This window comes from Oncorhynchus nerka, linkage group LG8 (assembly GCF_034236695.1).
Source record: "Oncorhynchus nerka isolate Pitt River linkage group LG8, Oner_Uvic_2.0, whole genome shotgun sequence".
NCBI lineage: Eukaryota > Metazoa > Chordata > Actinopteri > Salmoniformes > Salmonidae > Oncorhynchus > Oncorhynchus nerka.
In genome coordinates, this window is record NC_088403.1 from 22030364 (window position 1) to 22052068 (window position 21705).

A 21705-nucleotide genomic window follows, 5' to 3' on the forward strand; every position below is an offset into this window, starting at 1 on the left:
GAGAGAGAGACATGAGGGAGAGACAGAGAAAGAGAGACAGGAGGGAGAGACAAAGAGAGAGACAGGAGGGAGAGACAGAGAGTGAGAGAGAGAGAGAGAGAGAGACAGGAGGGAGAGACAGAGACAGGAAGGAGAGAGAGAGAGAGGCCAGGAGGAAGAGACCGAGACAGACAGGAGGGAGAAAATGATGGGGGAACTAAGTGACAGAAATATCACAAAGGGCAGGGGGTATAGACAGACAGTTCACAAGAGGGCAGGGGGTAGAGACTGACAGATCAGAAGAGGGCAGGGGTGGAGACTGACAGATCAGAAAAGGGCAGGGGGTGGAGACTGACAGATCAGAAGAGGGCAGGGGGTGGAGACATATAGATCACAAGAGGGCAGGGGGTAAAGACAGACAGATCACAAGAGGGCAGGGGTGGAGGTGGAGACAGACAGATCAGAAGAGGAAAGGGGATGGAGACAGACAGATCAGAAGAGGGCAGGGGGTGGAGACAGACAGATCAGAAGAGGGCAGGGAGTGGAGACAGACAGATCACAAGAGGGCAGGGGGTAAAGACAGACAGATCACAAGAGGGCAGGGGGTAAAGACAGACAGATCACAAGAGGGCAGGGGGTAAAGACAGACAGATCACAAGAGGGCAGGGGGTAAAGACAGACAGATCACAAGAGGGCAGGGGGTAAAGACAGACAGATCACAAGAGGGCAGGGGGTAAAGACAGACAGATCACAAGAGGGCAGGGGGTAAAGACATACAGATCACAAGAGGGCAGAGGGTAAAGACAGAGTGAAAAAAATAAGTCAAGATTGTGTGAGAGAGAGATAGAAAGAGAGCATGAGAGAGTGAGAACGAGAGGACTATAGGAAAGTATTAAAGCAGTTGATCGGCAGTATTATTCTCAGTGTAGTCTAAGAGGGAACATTGAGTCTCTGGTGCAAGTCAGCAGCAATGACCAATACACCCACAATCACAAAAAGATTAAAGTGACCAACACTCCAGTTGATTCTCCGAACAGTTTTGGCTGTTTCTAGAACTGTGACTGTGCTACAAGATTGATACACTGACTCTTCACCATGGAATGATACTGATCAAATGATCTCAACAACAAAAATCAACACAATATGAGTTCTGTCAGTCCATAGAGAAAACCCCAGACATGCATGCACACACCAGTAGACATGCACACGCTCAATTTCATTACATTTCTAATACATTGTGGGGGGGGCAACATCTGATAGAAAAATAAACAAGATTGTATCTCGGGCGCGGCGACTCGTTGAGCTTATTAAAATCTACAGAGCAATATCAGACGTGTCTGTCATCCTTTAGATGAAAGGGGCCTGCATGGCTGCTTTATGAATTATGATTTGCTTTGTGCTGCTGCCGTCTTACGCTAGGCTAATGGTGCTAGGCTAATGGTGCTAGGCTAAAGGCGCTAGGCTAATGGTGCTAGGCTAAAGGCGCTAGGCTAAAGGCGCTAGGCTAATGGTGCAAGGCTAATGCTACGCTAACATGCTACTTGATGTAAAAAGTTCTTCTAAGTGAGAGACTTAGAATTCCTTGGTTTTATCTGAGCTCTGAGGCTTTCGTTAGCGCCCAGAGCTAGTGCCTTAGCTAGAGGTTTACCTCCAATGTACTCACATCCTACCTTACCTTTGTACACTTGTTAGGAAAATTGTGATTAAATGACTGAACAAAACATTTTAAATGGAACTGTAACTAAGTAAACTTATACTCTGTTTTATTATATCTGATTAACAATATGAGTTCATAAGAAGGGATTGTGTGACACGGACAAGGAGCAATTAAAGTCAATGAACACCATTCCAACTAGGAAGAAAGGAATGGTTTGTGGATTAAGTAAACAGATAAGGTAGTTAACCTATGGTTGAACTGACGAAACTGAGCTCTGGGGTGTTTTAGATAAGGCAGTGAGTGCATTCCTAGGTTTTCTGTTAATTAGAACTGTCAGCTAAGTGGTGATCGATAATGGTGAGGAGTCAAAAGTTAATTCAGCTGTGTTGTGTGTCCTGTGTATGTGCTAGTGGGTCAGAATGAACTCAGAATGAACTTTTAAAGTTCCCTTTGACCCGATCGAGAGGAGGAGAATTAATTTTAGGAGCAATGAAATGACGTCATGTTATTGTATTGTGTCCTCCTCCCAGAGCGCTAAGAACCTTGGCGTGATCCTGGACAACACCCTGTCGTTCTCAACTAACATCAAGGCGGTGGCCCGTTCTTGTAGGTTCATGCTCTACAACATCCGCAGAGTACGACCCTGCCTCACACAGGAAGCAGCGCAGGTCCTAATCCAGGCACTTGTCATCTCCCGTCTGGATTACTGCAACTCGCTGTTGGCTGGGCTCCCTGCCTGTGCCATTAAACCCCTACAACTCATCCAGAACGCCGCAGCCCGTCTGGTGTTCAACCTTCCCAAGTTCTCTCACGTCACCCCGCTCCTCCGCTCTCTCCACTGGCTTCCAGTTGAAGCTCGCATCCGCTACAAGACCATGGTGCTTGCCTACGGAGCTGTGAGGGGAACGGCACCTCAGTACCTCCAGGCTCTGATCAGGCCCTACACCCAAACAAGGGCACTGCGTTCATCCACCTCTGGCCTGCTCGCCTCCCTACCACTGAGGAAGTACAGTTCCCGTGCAGCCCAGTCAAAACTGTTCGCTGCTCTGGCCCCCCAATGGTGGAACAAACTCCCTCACGATGCCAGGACAGCGGAGTCAATCACCACCTTCCGGAGACACCTGAAACCCCACCTCTTTCAGGAATACCTAGGACAGGATAAAGTAATCCTTCTCACCCCCCTTAAAAGATTTAGATGCACTATTGTAAAGTGGCTGTTCCACTGGATGTCTTAAGGTGAACGCACCAATTTGTAAGTCGCTCTGGATAAGAGTGTCTGCTAAATGACTTAAATGTAATGTAATGTAAATGTAATTGTATATAAACTGTTGCTCGTGGTAACGTGGCAGCGCGCTCCGAGAATAAATTATGTTACCTATTATTGAAAAGACTGGTCTCCGTCTATTTTATGCAAACAAGAATCTTACAAATTCTCATAAAATAGATTAAGGGAATTCAATTAATGAAAACATATTGGAATAACTAAATTATAATAACAATTGGTCCTTCGAGCGGATTCCACAAACTTGCCTCTGTCGACCGAAGGGAAAGCCGAAAGCCGTGCACGGACGGGTCTGGACTCGTTATTTAAAGACCTGGCCTCTGGATTGAGGTTTTAAAAAACAGGCCGGTATTGATCTAAAGGCGACAGAGAAGGTGACGGAATCGAACTGGCATTGCTTTTCCCAGTCTACAGGACGAAGGTAAATAGTCTTTATTCTCGAATTTGGGAGGAATTATGAAAGTTATCTTTGATTTGTTGTTCTAAAAATGTTTAGAATTGATAAATAATAGTAGCTTCGCTATTCCAAACAGATGTGTGGGTTACTTGTATGAACAATATACAAGGATTGTGTGTAACAGGTCTGAAATTACCTGTGGTAAGGTGCACTACCATAAATAAAATAGAACTTAATAAATCCAGGTTTTGCAAGCCGAAGGGTTACTAAGGGTGGGATATAGTAAGTTTTGTTAGATACGACGGTCGTTCTGTACAAATAGGATTTGTACATTAATTCATTAATACATTAATTCATTCAAAAGACATACCTAAATAAAGTTTTAACCTAAGTAGTCTATCTGTATATGGGAAGTAGTCTGACTATGAAAAGTAGCAGATAGATATATTAAAACAGGTGAGGATAAATTAGGCTTGGTGAGAAGGGAGGGTAATTTTAGGCGAACATAATAACTGAACCTATTCAATACTGAAAGAAATAATATCCACGAGGGTGGTGAGGGAAACCTAGTCTAGAGAAGTGAGATATGAGTTATTAACGTTGAAAGTCCCAAGGAACAATAGTTTATAATGAGCTTATAATTGTATATGGGTGAAATTTAATGTCCGATCAAAAGTCAAATCTATAGACGAAGTTTCCAGAAAGGAGAAATACATATAGAAACCCATACACATTGATTATCATTAAAGAGACACACACAGAGTCAGACAGGAGAGCAACTAAAGTAACTGAGTAACGGTAAATAGCATATTCATAGAAATACACACACACAGAAGGTAAAAAATAGAAAGGCATAGATAAGTGATTAAATACCATAGCTACTAGTAACGGTAAGGATTTAACTAACATGGGTAGTAAATCCTCAAAGGAGGTCCCGGAATTAACGGGAGATGAGAAATAATGCAGGGATGAGATTAGAGGAACACCTATTTTGGCCCGACATGGAGGAGTAAGTTTAAAGAAGGAATGATAATTTGCTCACGTGTGAGACCTAATAACTTATCAAGAGTCACAATAGTAACTATTCCTCATTTCTGATGGAGGAGAGCGAGATTAATGAGAATCCTCGCTGAGGAAAACTTTGGGCTTTTAAATTAGGGCTATTTTCTGTTGTCCTGATGCCGGAGTTACGAATACAGACAATTGTAAAATGGGTCTATTTGCGGAGAATCTTAGTCATTTACATAAGTGTTGGTGGTATAGTGGTGAGAATAGCTGCCTTCCAAGCTGGAGTCCAGTGTTCGGTTCTCAGCCAAGGCGTTAACTAAAAAATCAGAGTTTTTGATTATAATTCAAATATTTGTTTGTATTGCCTAGAAAGTTATAGTCGCTAGTGTTTGTATAAGATATAAACGTTTTAATAGCTTGTTTGGTTCAAATGAATAGAAGGGATAAATTGAACGTTTTTAATAGATTGTTTAGGTTAAATTAATAGACTAATTCATTCAACTTAAAATAATAATGAAGCGAATTTTGATGCAAGACGATGTCTGTTCACTAAATGATCTGTTTGAATAATGTATTGGGAATAGAGTCGTAATTAAAATGCTGAATCAAAGACGAGACAGTTACTTCAATCTAATGAATTCGAGCTTCAATGCCATACAACTCTCCTTCCGTGGCCTCCTCCAACTGCTCTTAAATGCAAGTAAAACTAAATGCATGCTATTCAACCGATCACTGCCCGCACCTGCTCGCCCATCCAGCATCACTACTCTGGACGGCTCTGACAACTACAAATACCTAGGTGTCTGGTTAGACTGTAAACTCTCCTTTCAGACTCACATTAAGCATCTACAATCCAAAATTAAATCTAGAATTGGCTTCCTATATCGCAACAAAGCATCCTTCACTCATGCTGCCAAACATACCCTCGTAAAACTGACCATCCTACCGATCCTCAACTTCGGTGATGTCTTCTATAAAATAGCCTCCAACACTCTACTCAACAAACTGGATGCAGTCTATCACAGTGCCATCCGTTTTGTCACCAAAGCCCGATACACTACCCACCATTGCGACCTGTACGCTCTCGTTGGTTGGCCCTTGCTTCATACTCGTCGCCAAACCCACTGGCTACAGGTTATCTACAAGTCTCTGCTAGGTAAAGCCCTGCCTTATCTCAGCTCACTGGTCACCATAGCAGCACCCACTCGTAGCATGCACTCCAGCAGGTATATCTCACTGGTCACCCCCAAAGCCAATTCCTCCTTTTGTCGTCTTTCCTTCCAGTTCTCTGCTGCCAATGACTGGAATGAACTGCAAAAATCTTTGAAGCTGGAGACTCATATCTCCCTCACTAGCTTTAAGCACCAGCTGTCAGAGCAGCTCACAGATCACTGCACCTGTACATAGTCCATGTGTAAACAGCCCATCTACCTACCTACCTCATCCCCATACAGTATTTATTTATCTTGCTCCTTTGCACCTCCTTTAATTTCTATATTGTAATTACTTCACCACCATGGCCTATTTATTGCCTTAACTCCCTTATCTTACCTCATTTGCACTGACTGTATATAGACTTTTTGTTTTCTTTTGTTCTACTGTATTACTGACTATGTTTTGTTTATTCCATGTGTAACTCTGTGTTGTTGAATGTGTCGAATTGCTTTGCTTTATCTTGGCCAGGTCGCAGTTGCAAATGAGAACCTTTATTTAGCCTACCTGGTTCAATAAAGATGAAAAAAAATAAAAAAAAAGAGAAACATTAATTTAGCGTTACATGCTAAAAGCAATACATATCTTCCATTTAAAGTGCTAGCATCTCGCTAACAGGAGTAAACAGGTCTTCCATAGCTGCACCAGTCACCTCAGGGGGGAGAAGAAAGATGAAAGTAGACTCTGGTTGTTGTGTAGGCTACATTCTTTCATGTGTGATAGCCATGAGAATCGATCTAGACTACCTAGGCCGAAAGAGGAACCACAGGGACTGTGAGGAGATATTGAAGAGATATTCACACTTTCATTCTTGCTCTATGTATGCTAGGATATCACCACGGCAACCAGTTTATCTCCCACTGGCCGTTTTGTCGTCGAGCGATGTGAGGGACAAGAGTTCGATTTTTGGGGAATGATGTAAAAGAGACAATTAATATTACATTGCCACACCAGACACGCAACAGACACATATGTGTGTTTTGTATGTAAACATCATTAAAATGACCAGTGTTATATGACTAGAATACAGTATGTACATTGTATACAGTGCCTTCAGAAAGTATTCATTCCCCTTGACTTATTCCACATTTTGTTGTTACAGCCTGAATTCAAAATGGATTAAATAAAATTGTTTCCTCACCCATCTATAATGACAAAGTGAAAACATTTATATTTTTATTTTAGAAAATGTATTGAAAATGAAATACAGAAATATCTCATTTACATAAGTATTCACACCCCTGAGACAATACTTTGTAGAAGCACCTTTGGCAGCGATTACAGATCTGAGAGCTTTCCACACCTGGATTGTGCAACATTATTTTCAAAATTCTTCAAATCACTGTCAAATTGGTTGCTGATCATTGCTAGACAACCATTTTCAAGTCTCTCCATAGATTTTCAGCAGATTTAAGTCAACATTTGTAACTTGGCCACTCAGGAACATTCACTATCTTTTTGGTAAGTAACTGTAAGCAACAGTGTAGATTTGGCCTTGTGGTTTAGGTTATCGTCCTGCTGAAAGGTGAATTCATCTCCCAGCAGCCACCACTATGCTTGAAAATATGGAGCGTTTGTTGCAGTATTACTTAATGCCTTGTTGCAAACAGGATGCATGTTTTGGAATATTTTTATTCTGTACAGGCTTCCTTCTTTTCACTTTATAAATTAGGTTAGTATTGTGGAGTAACTACAATGTTGTTGATCCATCCTCAGTTTGCTTCTATCACAGCCATTAAACTGTTTTAAAGTCACCATTGGCCTCATAGTGAAATCCCTGAGCGGTTTCCTTCCTCTCCGGCAACTGAGTTAGGATGGACGCCTGCATCTTTGCAGTGACTGGGTGTATTGATACACCCCCCAAAGTGTAATTAATATCATACTCAAAGGGATATTCAATTTCTGCTTTTTTTTATCTTGACCCATTCACCAATAGGTGCCTTTCTTTGCGAGGCATTGGAAAACCTCCTTGGTCTTTGTGGTTCAATCTGTGTTTGAAATTCACTGCTTGACTGAGGGACCTTACAAATAATTGTATGTGTGGGGTACAGAGCTGAGGTAGACATTCACAAATCATGTTAAACACTATTACTGTACACAGAGTGAGTCAATGCAACTTCATATGTGACTTGTTAAGTACATTTTTACTCCTGAACTTATTTACGCTTACCATAACAAAGAGGTTAAATACTTACTGACCCATTACATTTCAGCTTTTTATTTTTAATTAATTTGTAAAACATTTTGAAAAACATAATTCCACTTTGACATTATGGGGCCAATGACAACAAAAAAAACATCTAAATTCAATTCATTTTAAAACCAGGCTGTAACACAGATCAAGGGGTGTGAATACTTTCTGAAGACCCTGTACATGCCTATGGGAATGTGTGTGTGCCCTGAAGATAATATGTGTGGGTTCTGTGCAGTGCCTTCTCATTGGTGGTTTAAAGGTTATCAGTGGAGTCTCTTAATGACACTGCTGGGCCCGGCCAATGTTCATTAAGCATTCAATTAAACCATCCGCTGACAGTGCCTCAGGGGGAGACAGAGAGCTGTGTGTACCACAACATCATAGAGGAATGTCGGGCCGTCACTGACGGACTGCTTTTCTACCTTAACCTGCCCTGTCCGGCCGTACATTGTTTTGTTCTATACTATTGCATGTGTTTTATACATATCTACCCAAATATATTTGAGTTAGTGCAGTTCGACGACTGTTGTTTTTCTCTTCAAGGTCTTTGCCATGCGTTGGTTAGCCATGCGTTGGTTAGCCATGCGTTGGTTTGCCATGCGTTGGTTAGCCATGCGTTGGTTTGCCATGCGTTGGTTTGCCATGCGTTGGTTTGCCATGCGTTGGTTAGCCATGCGTTGGTTTGCCATGCGTTGGTTTGCCATGCGTTGGTTTGCCATGCGTTGGTTTGCCATGCGTTGGTTTGCCATGCGTTGGTTTGCCATGCGTTGGTTAGCCATGCGTTGGTTTGCCATGCGTTGGTTAGCCATGCGTTGGTTAGCCATGCGTTGGTTAGCATAGAAAACCTCTAGCGTTGCCTGATGGTTTGAGATGTGTGAAGGGGTTGGAATGTCCTCTGTGGAAAGGTTCCATTCCTCTCTACTCTACTGAACTGCCCTCTATTCTGTTCAACTGTCAGAGGCTCTAGACATGAGTCACCATAACTTGGAGTCAGTCAGTCCATAAAAAGACCTCAGAGGAAGATTACAGAGAGACAAAAGAGAGAGAACGACAGAGTCCTCCTCTTTTGTTCCTCAATACATGTGGGAGAGAAAGATAGAGGGAAGAAGAAGAGACCCATTAGGCAAAAACTGGTTGACTCAACGCTGTTTCCACGCCATTTCAACAAACACAATTCAATGTGATGACATTGAATCAATGTGGAAAACTGATTGGATTCACAAAGTGGCATCAACGTAAGAGAACGTCCTCTTTTTTTCACCTAACTTTCAACCTAAATCCAATGACATGGTGAATTCTTCTTGTTGATTTCACGTGTAATTCACCTTAGTTGACAACTCAGCCAAATGTAAATCAAAATGAGATGTTGAAATGAGGGGCAGACAGGCAGGTCAGTTAGTCTAGGAATGGATGAATCCATACATCAGCCCCAAATACACACACATGCTATAGACCAATCAGAACCTTGCTTATTGTAATTACAAAATCATGGACAGAGCAGAAAACGGTGCGGGAAGCGCAGCTTGACAAAATAAACGTTTCTTTAGAGAGAACGTGTGATCAAAAAGGGTCCGGTTCTCTTTAATAAAACTCTTCATTAGAATCTCAGTGGGAGATAACATCACTGCCTTATTACTGCCTTGGTGCTAGCTGGGGGCTCTCTCTTCCTTGGTGCTAGCTGGGGGTTCTCTCTTCCTTGGTGCTAGCTGGGGGCTCTCTCTTCCTTGGTGCTAGCTGGGGGTTCTCTCTTCCTTGGTGCTAGCTGGGGGTTCTCTCTTCCTTGGTGCTAGCTGGGGCTCTCTCTTCCTTGGTGCTAGCTGGGGCTCTCTCTTCCTTGGTGCTAGCTGGGGGCTCTCTCTTCCTTGGTGCTAGCTGGGGGTTCTCTCTTCCTTGGTGCTAGCTGGGGGTTCTCTCTTCCTTGGTGCTAGCTGGGGGCTCTCTCTTCCTTGGTGCTAGCTGGGGTTCTCTCTTCCTTGGTGCTAGCTGGGGCTCTCTCTTCCTTGGTGCTAGCTGGGGGCTCTCTTCCTTGGTGCTAGCTGGGGTTCTCTCTTCCTTGGTGCTAGCTGGGGCTCTCTCTTCCTTGGTGCTAGCTGGGGCTCTCTCTTCCTTGGTGCTAGCTGGGGTTCTCTCTTCCTTGGTGCTAGCTGGGGGTTCTCTCTTCCTTGGTGCTAGCTGGGGGCTCTCTCTTCCTTGGTGCTAGCTGGGGGCTCTCTCTTCCTTGGTGCTAGCTGGGGGTTCTCTCTTCCTTGGTGCTAGCTGGGGGCTCTCTCTTCCTTGGTGCTAGCTGGGGGTTCTCTCTTCCTTGGTGTTAGCTGGGGCTCTCTCTTCCTTGGTGCTAGCTGGGGCTCTCTCTTCCTTGGTGCTAGCTGGGGGCTCTCTCTTCCTTGGTGCTAGCTGGGGTTCTCTCTTCCTTGGTGCTAGCTGGGGGCTCTCTCTTCCTTGGTGCTAGCTGGGGGCTCTCTCTTCCTTGGTGCTAGCTGGGGTTCTCTCTTCCTTGGTGCTAGCTGGGGCTCTCTCTTCCTTGGTGCTAGCTGGGGCTCTCTTTCCTTGGTGCTAGCTAGGGGCTCTCTCTTCCTTGGTGCTAGCTGGGGGCTCTCTCTTCCTTGGTGCTAGCTGGAGGCTCTCTCTTCCTTGGTGCTAGCTGGGGCTCTCTCTTCCTTGGTGCTAGCTGGGGCTCTCTCTTCCTTGGTGCTAGCTGGGGCTCTCTCTTCCTTGGTGCTAGCTGGAGGCTCTCTCTTCCTTGGTGCTAGCTGGGGCTCTCTCTTCCTTGGTGCTAGCTGGGGCTCTCTCTTCCTTGGTGCTAGCTGGGGCTCTCTCTTCCTTGGTGCTAGCTGGGGGCTCTCTCTTCCTTGGTGCTAGCTGGGGGCTCTCTCTTCCTTGGTGCTAACTGGGGGCTCTCTCTTCCTTGGTGCTAGCTGGAGGCTCTCTCTTCCTTGGTGCTAGCTGGGGGGGTCTCTCTTCCTTGGTGCTAGCTGGGGGCTCTCTCTTCCTTGGTGCTAACTGGGGGCTTTCTCTTCCTTGGTGCTAGCTGGGGGTTCTCTCTTCCTTGGTGCTAGCTGGGGGCTCTCTCTTCCTTGGTGCTAGCTGGGAGCTCTCTCTTCCTTGGTGCTAGCTGGGGGCTCTCTCTCCCTTGGTGCTAGCTGGGGGCTCTCTCTTCCTTGGTGCTAGCTGGGGGCTCTCTCTTCCTTGGTGCTCACTCACATCCACAGAATTCACACCCATCTACCTCGTTGAGATACGCCCCCATTGGAGAAAGCCAATAGCGTCAGTCTTGGTCAGATTTTCATTCTGCTTATGTTCTTGTCTGTTGTGTGTGATGATGTCATCTTGTAAAGCGTACCTTGAATTGACTGCCTCATTCAAAGGAGGTGTACAATGTGTGATTTTCTACACGTAGCCACACAGCAGACAGAGGTAGAGTGCGGTGACAATTGGAGGGGCAGTCATATAATTGAATATAAGTGAGGACAATCAAAGTCCCATAAAACACTGGTCTATTCCGGTCTGTTCAGAACATGGTGTACAGGCCAAGATGGAGGAGTCACTCACCTACATGCACGAACACCCATACTCGTTGGTACAAATACACACACGCACAGAGGATAAAAGAGCCACAAGGGACCAAAAGGATTGATGGTGTGTGTCCAGGATTAATGGTGGTCTTTGGAGTCCCTGCTGCCCCTGTGACTGTCCTGTTTCGCTGCATGTACAACTGGGTAACCTGTATGAGTGCGAGGTGTGAAATGGAAATGTGTTTTTGGCATATCCCAACTCCCACGGCCATGTGTGTCTGTGCTTGTGTGTGTGTGTGTGTGTGTGTGTGGGGGGGGGGGGTCGTGAAATTGCACACAGATTTGTAAAAGTGCATTCTCTTTGAATCAATCAAGCCCACTGAAATAAAGACGTGGAAGGAGGTGGTAGAGCTTGTTTCTGGATGGGGCCATAGGCTTTCACTTATTCAATGATGTCTGATTAACTCAAGGAAGGGCGTAAGAACGGATGGAAGGGCATAAGAATTGAAGGAAGGAATCTTTAAGAAAGAAGGAGGGGCAGTTGTAGGTGTTCTAAAATAAGACAGCAATCAACCACGCCACTGTAGACTTCATATTTACATTACAGCACTTCCTGTGCACACAGTTGATTTACATCCTGTTTACCTGACATTGTGGTAGAAAAAAAAGAGAAGTAAATGAAGTTAAAGACCACTACTTTACAGTATGTTACTGTTGTCCTTCTGTCAAAAGAAAACAAGTCCAGGCTTACACAGGAAAGTGCGCACACACACACTAAGGCTGCTGTAGACACCTGCTGCTGGAATGGTACTGCAGTGTTGACATGCCAGAGGGAACATCTCTGCCTGCCACAGCAAAACGTTACATAAAGGTTCTTCTGAAACATCCACTCTACCACCTACAGATGCTAATGCTACTCCAGCTATAAATAGCCAGCTTTCTGCCACCCACCCACGCAGGTGGCTTACACCTACCCTGTAGCACAGGGGACTTTGCGTAAATGTTGGGTCAGTGTTGATCCAGCGTTGAGCCGCTGTTTGGCTAGCACAGGAGAGCTTTTGAAAAATGAGGGAGGGATGGAGGCAGGAAGGTAGGAAGGAGACCTTTTATGGTTGGGCGTAAAAATGTATTTACCTCAATCTTACTCTGGTTTTCACTCTCCCCCTTCTGCTATAGTTTGTATCTCTTTTTCTCACCATCTCTCTCCTCATACTCCCTCTTTTTTCATTCTCTTTCACTCATTCCCTCTCTCCTCTTCAATAATGCCTCTCGCTCCCCCGATCTCTCTCCATCTCTCGCTCTCCACTTGATGTATCCAGCTGTAAATGTATAAGCCTCATGTGCTTGCTGTTGCCACGGCAACAACACAAGGGACCTTATAAAGCTAATAAGTAGAGAGCAGGAGGGGAGAGGAGGAACATTTTAAAAAAGAGCGCATAAAAAAAGAGAAGGAAAATGGGTGCAGATCTATTCCTGGAGTTGGACCTGGGGGCTGTTGACGGATAGAGGGATGCTGGCGAAAGAGAGAGAGGCAGAGGCAGAGAGCGAGATGTTGTTTCTCTGGTGGCGCGTTGTGATGTATCAGATTTGATGTGCCAGCCATGTTTGCTGGTGTCTGTTGAATAGTGGAAATGGAGTGTGTGTGTGTGACTGTATCTGTGGTAATAAAAGGTTGCTTATATTTGTCCTGCTTAAAGCTGCAATATGTCACTTTTTGGGCAACCCGATCAAATTCACATAGAAATGTTAGTTATAGATCTGTCATTCTCAATGAATGGGGCGGCATCTGTGGTCAGAGTGTTGGGCAAGTAACCGAAAGGTTGCTAGATCAAATCCCCGATCTGACAAGGTAAACATCTGTTGTTCTGCTCCTGAACAAGGCAGTTAACCCACTGTTCCCCAGTAGGCCGTCATTGTAAATAAGAATTTGACTTTCCTCGTTAAATAAAGGTAAAAAAAAATACAATTGAAAGCAAGTCTAAAAAGTGGTTGATCTGTTCTATTTCTATGCTTCCCATTCATACATTTTCATTTTGCGTCTTTTACTTTCGGTTTTGTACACCCGCTACAAACAAACTGAAAATACAATATTTTTGGTTATGGAAAAGATATTTCACAGTGGTTTATATGATACAATGATTCTCTACACCCTCTCAGAATTGCTTGTTTTGTCTCATAAACGGGAATTAGGTGAACTATTAGAATTTTTGTAACCAGGAAATGGACGGAGCCATTTCTGTATATTGCACCTCTAACTGCATGTACAACTGGGTAACCTGTATGAGTGTGGGGTGTGAAATGGAAATGTCCCCTGAGACACCATGGGAAAGTGGGGTCACAGCCAGGGATGTGCAGCTAGCCTCTGATCTGCTTCTTCATAAATAACCAACTGAGACATGATACACACACACACACGCCTGATAATCACCTCTATTTCACATACAAAAAGATAAACACATACACACACTTGATCATGGTCTCTCTCTCTCTGAATACAACTATGGAGAAAGAGAAGGACATACTGTTCTCCTCTCTTCTACTCTCTCCTCTAGTCACCTCTCCTTATCTCTCCCCCTGTCTCCTCTCTGTTGAGATGTGGGTGGGTGACAGCCACGTCACCTGGTAATCATCACTGCGACACACAGGAAATAAACAGTAAAGTCACACACACAGACTAGACGCCTTTGCCCACGGCCAGGGGGGAGGGTCTTAGGTGTCTGTGTGTGTGTGTGTTGCAAGACTTACAGTAGGTCCTTAGAAGTGGGAGTGTCTTGGTTCTATTGATAACTAATTACTACACTTGAGGACGGTCGATTAAACTCAGGTGAGGTTAGCTTATTACATGAGCTCATACTGTGCCACAGCATTGTTGAATACTTGTTTCTGATTGGCTTGAAGGGCATTCTAGAGTGTGCATTATTTCCCTATAACACACAGTATACAGTATTTGCACGGTAGAATTCAATGGCTATAAATCATTCTTACATGTTCTATGTTTGAGCTGCATTTGAAAGCAACATCACACATACATACATAAAATGTGGAGGAAGGTGAAATAAAGACTAGAAAATTGTGTCCAGATGGAAACTTCCAGATCCACTACACGCAAAGGGAATAGGAAGGAAGAAGGTGGATAAAAATTCCCAAAAAAGAGTGGAAATCTCTAGGGAAAATACTATTTCATAGGGGCGTTTCCAGTATTTGTCCAATTAAAAGCTACAAAAGCTATATAAATGGAGCTGACACGATCCCTCATTCATGTCCAAAATCTGTCCCTGGGTACCTGTGGGGGGGCAGTCGTCGTTGGAGCCAGGTGAGTCCTGGTTGGGGCTGACTGGCGGGCTGGCAGGGGGGCTGGTGCTGAAGCTGGCGTAGCCCAGGGACGAGCTCACCTCGGAGGGATCACAGCTATGGTTGACTGGCCTCTGGTTCTGGACATCCAGGGAGGAGGAGAGGGAGGTCCGCTGTTTGGGCTGGAGGGAGAGATGGAGAGGGCGAGAGAGGAGAACAAAGGCAATGTTAGCAGCTGTGGCTAAGTATTGTGATTGTGTGTGTAACTTTTGCCACATAAGAATTCAGTACCGTGCTGCGATTCACTGGTGTGATGCTGAGAATTCCAATATGTTTTTTGTTCAATATAGAGGGACATGTGAAAGTACCCCGTGAGCTGTGCACTGGAGGAGCAGGACTCTTGGAAAAGAACACAGGAATTATTAAGTGAGGATTATCTCCACTTCCTCTCACATCAGCACACAAGCCCAGGTCTCATGACACACTCATTAGCCTGTGTGTGTGTGTGTGTGTGTGTGTGTGTGTGTGTGTGTGTGTGTGTGTGTGTGCACGCGTTCTAGTTATATTTCTAGGAGTGTTTGCATGACTTCACGATAACTGTACCACACACACACACACACACACACACACACACACACACACACACACACACACACTTGAAATTCCAGAGACGGAAAACAATTGTAGTGAGAGAGTGAAAGCTGTAATGCAGACATAGATACAGACGCTTTACACAACACACCATTTACAGCCAGCAGAATAACTACTGCTGCTCTAGATTACTGTTCACACTCACATCTTATACACAAAACGCAGGCCAGTGTGTCTACAAGAACTCAAGGTTTCCGTACTGAGAGTAGGAGGAAGGGGTCGATGTGGCAGGTGGTTAAGACAACGCCACATCAGGGGACTAAAAGTTCTGGGACAGTGACACATAGACAAAGAGACAGGTAGAGGTTGATGGGGAGAGACAAAGACATCGATGGATGTCTTCCAAAGACATCCCTTTCTACCAGTGGACAGTGGGCCAAAGGGGAACACAACAGAAGCATCACTATCCTATAGAGAGTTAGGTTGCAATACATCAACGAGAAGTGATCAGAGTGACAGGCGGCGTACAGGGCCAACGGGGAATGAGATAGTTTCACTTGAGTTTCACTTGAGGCCAATAGGGAATAGTCAGAGTACGGTGAGAGGGGCAGTGTCAGGTAGCATGGTAATCCATAGGGAGATGCTGACAGAATGTACAGTGCCGTGAAAAAGTATTTGCCACCTTTCTGATTTTCTCTCTTGTTGCCTATTTTCGATACTGAATGTTATCTGATCTTCAACTAAAACATATTATTAGATAAAGGGAACCTGACTTTACAAAAAAAAAACATGTCACCCAAAAAGTTGACTCAAGCATGCCAAAAAGTACCCGGAAGCACTTGGATGATCATCAATACTCTTGGAAGAATGTTCCCTCATACCAACGGTCAAGCATGGTGGTGGTAGTGTGATGGTTTGGGGATGCTTTGCTGCCTCAGGACCTACATAACTTGCTTTAATAGAAAGAACCATGAATTCCGCTGTGTATCAGAGAATTCTACAGGAGAATGTCAGGACATCCGTCTGTGAGCTGAAGCTGAAGTGCAGCTGGGTCATGCAGCAAGACAATGATACAAAACAAACAATCAGGTCTAGATGAAAATGGCTAAAAAGAAACACATTTGAAGTTTCGGAATGGCCTAGTCAAAGTCCAGACCTAATCCCAATTGAGAGGTTGTGACAGGACTTGAAATGAGCATAATGAGATGGCGCCGAAGAGGATGGCTGACGTTTTACATGCCGGTAAACAATTGAGCAATTCTGTTTGTTTTTATGCGTTGTTTGTAACTTATTTTTAACTTATTTTGTACATCATGTTGCTGCTACCGTCTCTTGTGACCAAAAATAACTTCTGGACATCAGAACTGGGATGACTCACCGTGAACTGGAAGAAGCTTTTTCCTTTAACGAGTCCGACGAGAAAGAAATACTGCTCTCCCGGGAAAAGGTCCAGATCCCCGTCATTTGCGTGAAGAAAAGACGTAGGAAAATAGGATGCAGATCAGGCTGCCTTTGAGAATCCGTAGGCGAGCGAGTAAACTCCTACTGCCATCAATTCTACTTGCTAACATGGAAAATAAAATAATGATCTACGATTATCTTGTATTATATTATGTTACACCGAGTCGTGGATGAATGACGACACGGATAATATAGAGCTGGATGGATTTTCAATGCGCTGACAGAACAGAGAAGCTATGTCTGGTAAGACGAGGGGTGGGGGTGTGTCTCTTTTTGTCAATAACAGCTGGTGCGCAATTTCAAATATTAAAGAAGTCTCGAGGTATTGCTCGCCTGAGGTAGAGTACCTTATGATAAGCTGTAGACCACACTATCTACTAAGAGAGTTCTCATCTATATTATTCGTAGCCGTCTATTTACCACCACAGACCAATACCGCACTCAACCAACTCTATAAGGCCATAAACAAACAAGAAAATGCTCACCCAGAAGCGGTGCTCCTAGTGGCCGGAGACTTTAAAACAGGCAAATGTAAATCAGTTGTACCACATTTTTTACCAGCATGTCACATGTATAACCAGAGGTGAAAAAAACTACACCACCTTTACTCCACACACAGAGATGCATACAAGCTCTCCCCCGCTCTCCATTTGGCAAATCTGACCATAATTCTATCCTCCTGATTCCTGCTTACAAGCAAAAACTAAAGCTGGAAGTACCAGTAACTCTCTCAATACATAAGTGGTCAGATGACGCGGTACAGGACTGTTTTGCTAGCACAGACTGGAATATGTTCCGGGATTCATCCGATGGCATTGAGGAGTATACCACCTCAGTCATCGGCTTCATCAATAAGTGCATCAATGATGTCGTCCCCACAGTGACTGTACGTACATATTCCAACCAGAAGCCATGGATTACAAGCAACATCCGCATCGAGCTAAAGGCTAGAGCTGACGCTTTTAAGGAGCGGGACAGTAATCTGGACACCTATAAGAAATCCCGCTATGCCCTCAGACGAACAATCAAACAAGCAAAGCATCAATACAGGATTAAGATTGAATCCTACTACACCGGCTCTGACGCTCGTCGGATGTGGCAGGGCTTGAAAACTCTTAAGGACTACAAAAGGAATCCCAGACGCGAGCTGCCTAGTGACATGAGCCTACCAGACTAGCTAATTTCCTTTTATGCTCGCTTCGAGGCAAGCAACACTGAAGCATGCACGAGTGCAGGTAACCTGCCAAAATGATTACCGCCCCGTAGCACTCATGTTGGAAGACATGAAGTGCTTTGAAAGGCTGGTCATGGCTCACATCAACAGCATCTTCCCGGATACCCTAGACCCACTCCAATTCACATACCGCCCCAACAGATTCACAGATGACGCAATCTCAATCGCACTCCACACTTCCCTTTCCCACCTGGACAAAAGGAATACCTATGTGAGAATGCTGTTCATTGACTACAGCTCTGAATTCAAAACCATAGTGCCCACGAAGCTCATCACTAAGCTAAGGACCCTGGGACGAAACACCTCCCTCTGCAACTGGATCCTGGACTTCCTGATCGTAGACTACAGGAAAAGGTGGACCTAACAGGCCTCCATTAACATCAACGGGACTGTAGTGGAGCGGGTCGGAGTTTCAAGTTTCTACAGCTTCTACCCCCAAGCCATAAGACTGCTGAACAACTTATCAAATGGCCACCAGACTATTACATTGACCCCCCTCCATTTGTTTTGTACACTGCTGCTACTCGCTGTTTATTATCTATGCATAGTCACTTCACCCCTACCTAAATGTACAAATGACCTCCAATTTGATCTATCCCCGCTGACCGACTCGGTACCGGTACCCCCTGTATAGAATTTTTTACTTTTGTTTATTTGATAAATATTTTCTTAACTCTTCTTGAACTGCACTGTTGGTTAAGGGCTTGTAAGTAAGCATTTCACAGTAAGGTGTACATGTGACAAATAAAGTTTGATTTGATTTGAGCAGTTCATGCTTGAAAACCCACAAATGTCGCTGAGTTACAGCAGCTCTGCATGGAAGAGTGGGCCAAAATTCCTCCACAGTGACGTGAGAGACTGATCAACAACTACTGTGGTGGAGAATCGTCACACTACAGGAAGCGTTTGGTTGGAGTCATTGCAGCTAACTGGCACAACCCGTTACTGAGTGTAAGGGGCAATTACTTTTTCACACAGGGGAATTGGGTGTTGCATAACTTTGTTAATGAAATTAATAGGTAGTTGTGTTATTTGTTCACTCAGGTTCTCTTGATCTAATATTAGGTTTTGGTTGAAGATCAGATAAAAAAAAATATGCAAAAGTAGAGTAAATTAGAAAGGGGGCAAATACTTTTTCACGGCACTGTATATTTGAAATATTTCTGGTATTTGTACCAGTATATGAGATACTGTATGTCCCCCAAGACACGCCCATGAAGATTGAAGGTCTGGAGATTCACCAGCTGTTGAGCAGGAGTCAGGTCTGCCACATATTTTGAATAAGTGAACACAACATAGGAGTACATAGGAGCACAAAGTAGGTGAATGTGTTTCTCTCTCCTTGTGTATATGTAATCCTCATCATAATGACTGTATTCATCAACATTCATCCTCACATTATATATTTTTCTTCTCATCTCCCTCTGTGATGCTACACTTCTCTCCTCTTCCTCTGTGATGCTACACTTCTCTCATCTCCCTCTGTGATGCTACACTTCTCTCCTCTTCCTCTGTGATGCTACACTTCTCTCCTCTTCCTCTGTGATGCTACACTTCTCTCCTCTCCCTCTGTGATGCTACACTTCTCTCCTCTCCCTCTGTGATGCTACACTTCTCTCCTCTTCCTCTGTGATGCTACACTTCTATCCTCTTCCTCTGTGATGCTACACTTCTCTCATCTCCCTCTGTGATGCTACACTTCTCTCCTCTCCCTCTGTGATGCTACACTTCTCTCCTCTCCCTCGGTGATGCTACACTTCTCTCCTCTCCCTCTGTGATGCTACACTTCTCTCATCTCCCCCTGTGGTGCTACACTTCTCTCATCTCCCTCTGTGATGCTACACTTCTCTCATCTTCCTCTGTGATGCTACACTTCTCTCATCTCCCTCTGTGATGCTACACTTCTCTCCTCTCCCTCTGTGGTGCTACACTTCTCTCATCTCCCTCTGTGATGCTACACTTCTCTCCTCTTCCTCTGTGATGCTACACTTCTCTCCTCTCCCTCTGTGGTGCTACACTTCTCTCCTCTTCCTCTGTGATGCTACACTTCTCTCATCTCCCTCTGTGATGCTACACTTCTCTCCTCTCCCTCTGTGATGCTACACTTCTCTCCTCTTCCTCTGTGATGCTACACTTCTCTCATATCCCTCTGTGATGCTACACTTCTCTCATCTCCCTCTGTGATGCTACACTTCTCTCATCTCCCTCTGTGATGCTACACTTCTCTCCTCTCCCTCTGTGGTGCTACACTTCTCTCCTCTCCCTCTGTGGTGCTACACTTCTCTCCTCTCCCTCTGTGGTGCTACACTTCTCTCATCTCCCTCTGTGATGCTACACTTCTCTCCTCTCCCTCTGTGATGCTACACTTCTCTCCTCTCCCTCTGTGATGCTACACTTCTCTCATCTCCCTCTGTGATGCTACACTTCTCTCATCTCCCTCTGTGATGCTACACTTCTCTCCTCTTCCTCTGTGATGCTACACTTCTCTCATATCCCTCTGTGATGCTCATCTCCCTCTGTGATGCTACACTTCTCTCCTCTCCCTCTGTGATGCTACACTTCTCTCCTCTCCCTCTGTGGTGCTACACTTCTCTCCTCTTCCTCTGTGATGCTACACTTCTCTCCTCTCCCTCTGTGATGCTACACTTCTCTCATCTCCCTCTGTGATGCTACACTTCTCTCATCTTCCTCTGTGATGCTACACTTCTCTCCTCTTCCTCTGTGATGCTACACTTCTCTCATCTCCCTCTGTGATGCTACACTTCTCTCCTCTTCCTCTGTGATGCTACACTTCTCTCATCTCCCTCTGTGATGCTACACTTCTCTCATCTCCCTCTGTGATGCTACACTTCTCTCCTCTCCCTCTGTGATGCTACACTTCTCTCCTCTCCCTCGGTGATGCTACACTTCTCTCCTCTCCCTCTGTGATGCTACACTTCTCTCATCTCCCTCTGTGGTGCTACACTTCTCTCATCTCCCTCTGTGATGCTACACTTCTCTCATCTTCCTCTGTGATGCTACACTTCTCTCATCTCCTCTGTGATGCTACACTTCTCTCCTCTCCCTCTGTGGTGCCACTTCTCTCATCTCCCTCTGTGATGCTACACTTCTCTCCTCTTCCTCTGTGATGCTACACTTCTCTCCTCTCCCTCTGTGGTGCTACACTTCTCTCCTCTTCCTCTGTGATGCTACACTTCTCTCATCTCCCTCTGTGATGCTACACTTCTCTCCTCTCCCTCTGTGATGCTACACTTCTCTCATCTCCCTCTGTGATGCTACACTTCTCTCCTCTTCCTCTGTGATGCTACACTTCTCTCATCTTCCTCTGTGATGCTACACTTCTCTCCTCTTCCTCTGTGATGCTACACTTCTCTCATCTCCCTCTGTGATGCTACACTTCTCTCCTCTTCCTCTGTGATGCTACACTTCTCTCATCTCCCTCTGTGATGCTACACTTCTCTCCTCTCCCTCTGTGATGCTACACTTCTCTCCTCTCCCTCTGTGGTGCTACACTTCTCTCCTCTCCCTCTGTGGTGCTACACTTCTCTCATCTCCCCCTGTGGTGCTACACTTCTCTCATCTCCCTCTGTGATGCTACACTTCTCTCATCTTCCTCTGTGATGCTACACTTCTCTCATCTCCCTCTGTGATGCTACACTTCTCTCCTCTCCCTCTGTGGTGCTACACTTCTCTCATCTCCCTCTGTGATGCTACACTTCTCTCCTCTTCCTCTGTGATGCTACACTTCTCTCCTCTCCCTCTGTGGTGCTACACTTCTCTCCTCTTCCTCTGTGATGCTACACTTCTCTCATCTCCCTCTGTGATGCTACACTTCTCTCCTCTCCCTCTGTGATGCTACACTTCTCTCATCTCCCTCTGTGATGCTA

The 21705-nt window shown here is 44.9% G+C and overlaps 1 protein-coding gene across 4 annotated transcripts in view; it reads right to left on the bottom strand.

Annotated features, from left to right (window-relative positions):
• Positions 1–21705, bottom strand: part of LOC115123057 (ankyrin repeat and sterile alpha motif domain-containing protein 1B-like) — a 288347-nt gene that overhangs the window by 135423 nt on the left and 131219 nt on the right. For all 4 annotated transcript variants that reach the window (XM_065021514.1, XM_065021512.1, XM_065021513.1 and 1 more), the window contains one exon: positions 14525–14714. In XM_065021514.1, the coding sequence (XP_064877586.1) occupies positions 14525–14714 (190 nt within the window). The remainder of the gene's footprint in view (positions 1–14524; positions 14715–21705) is intronic.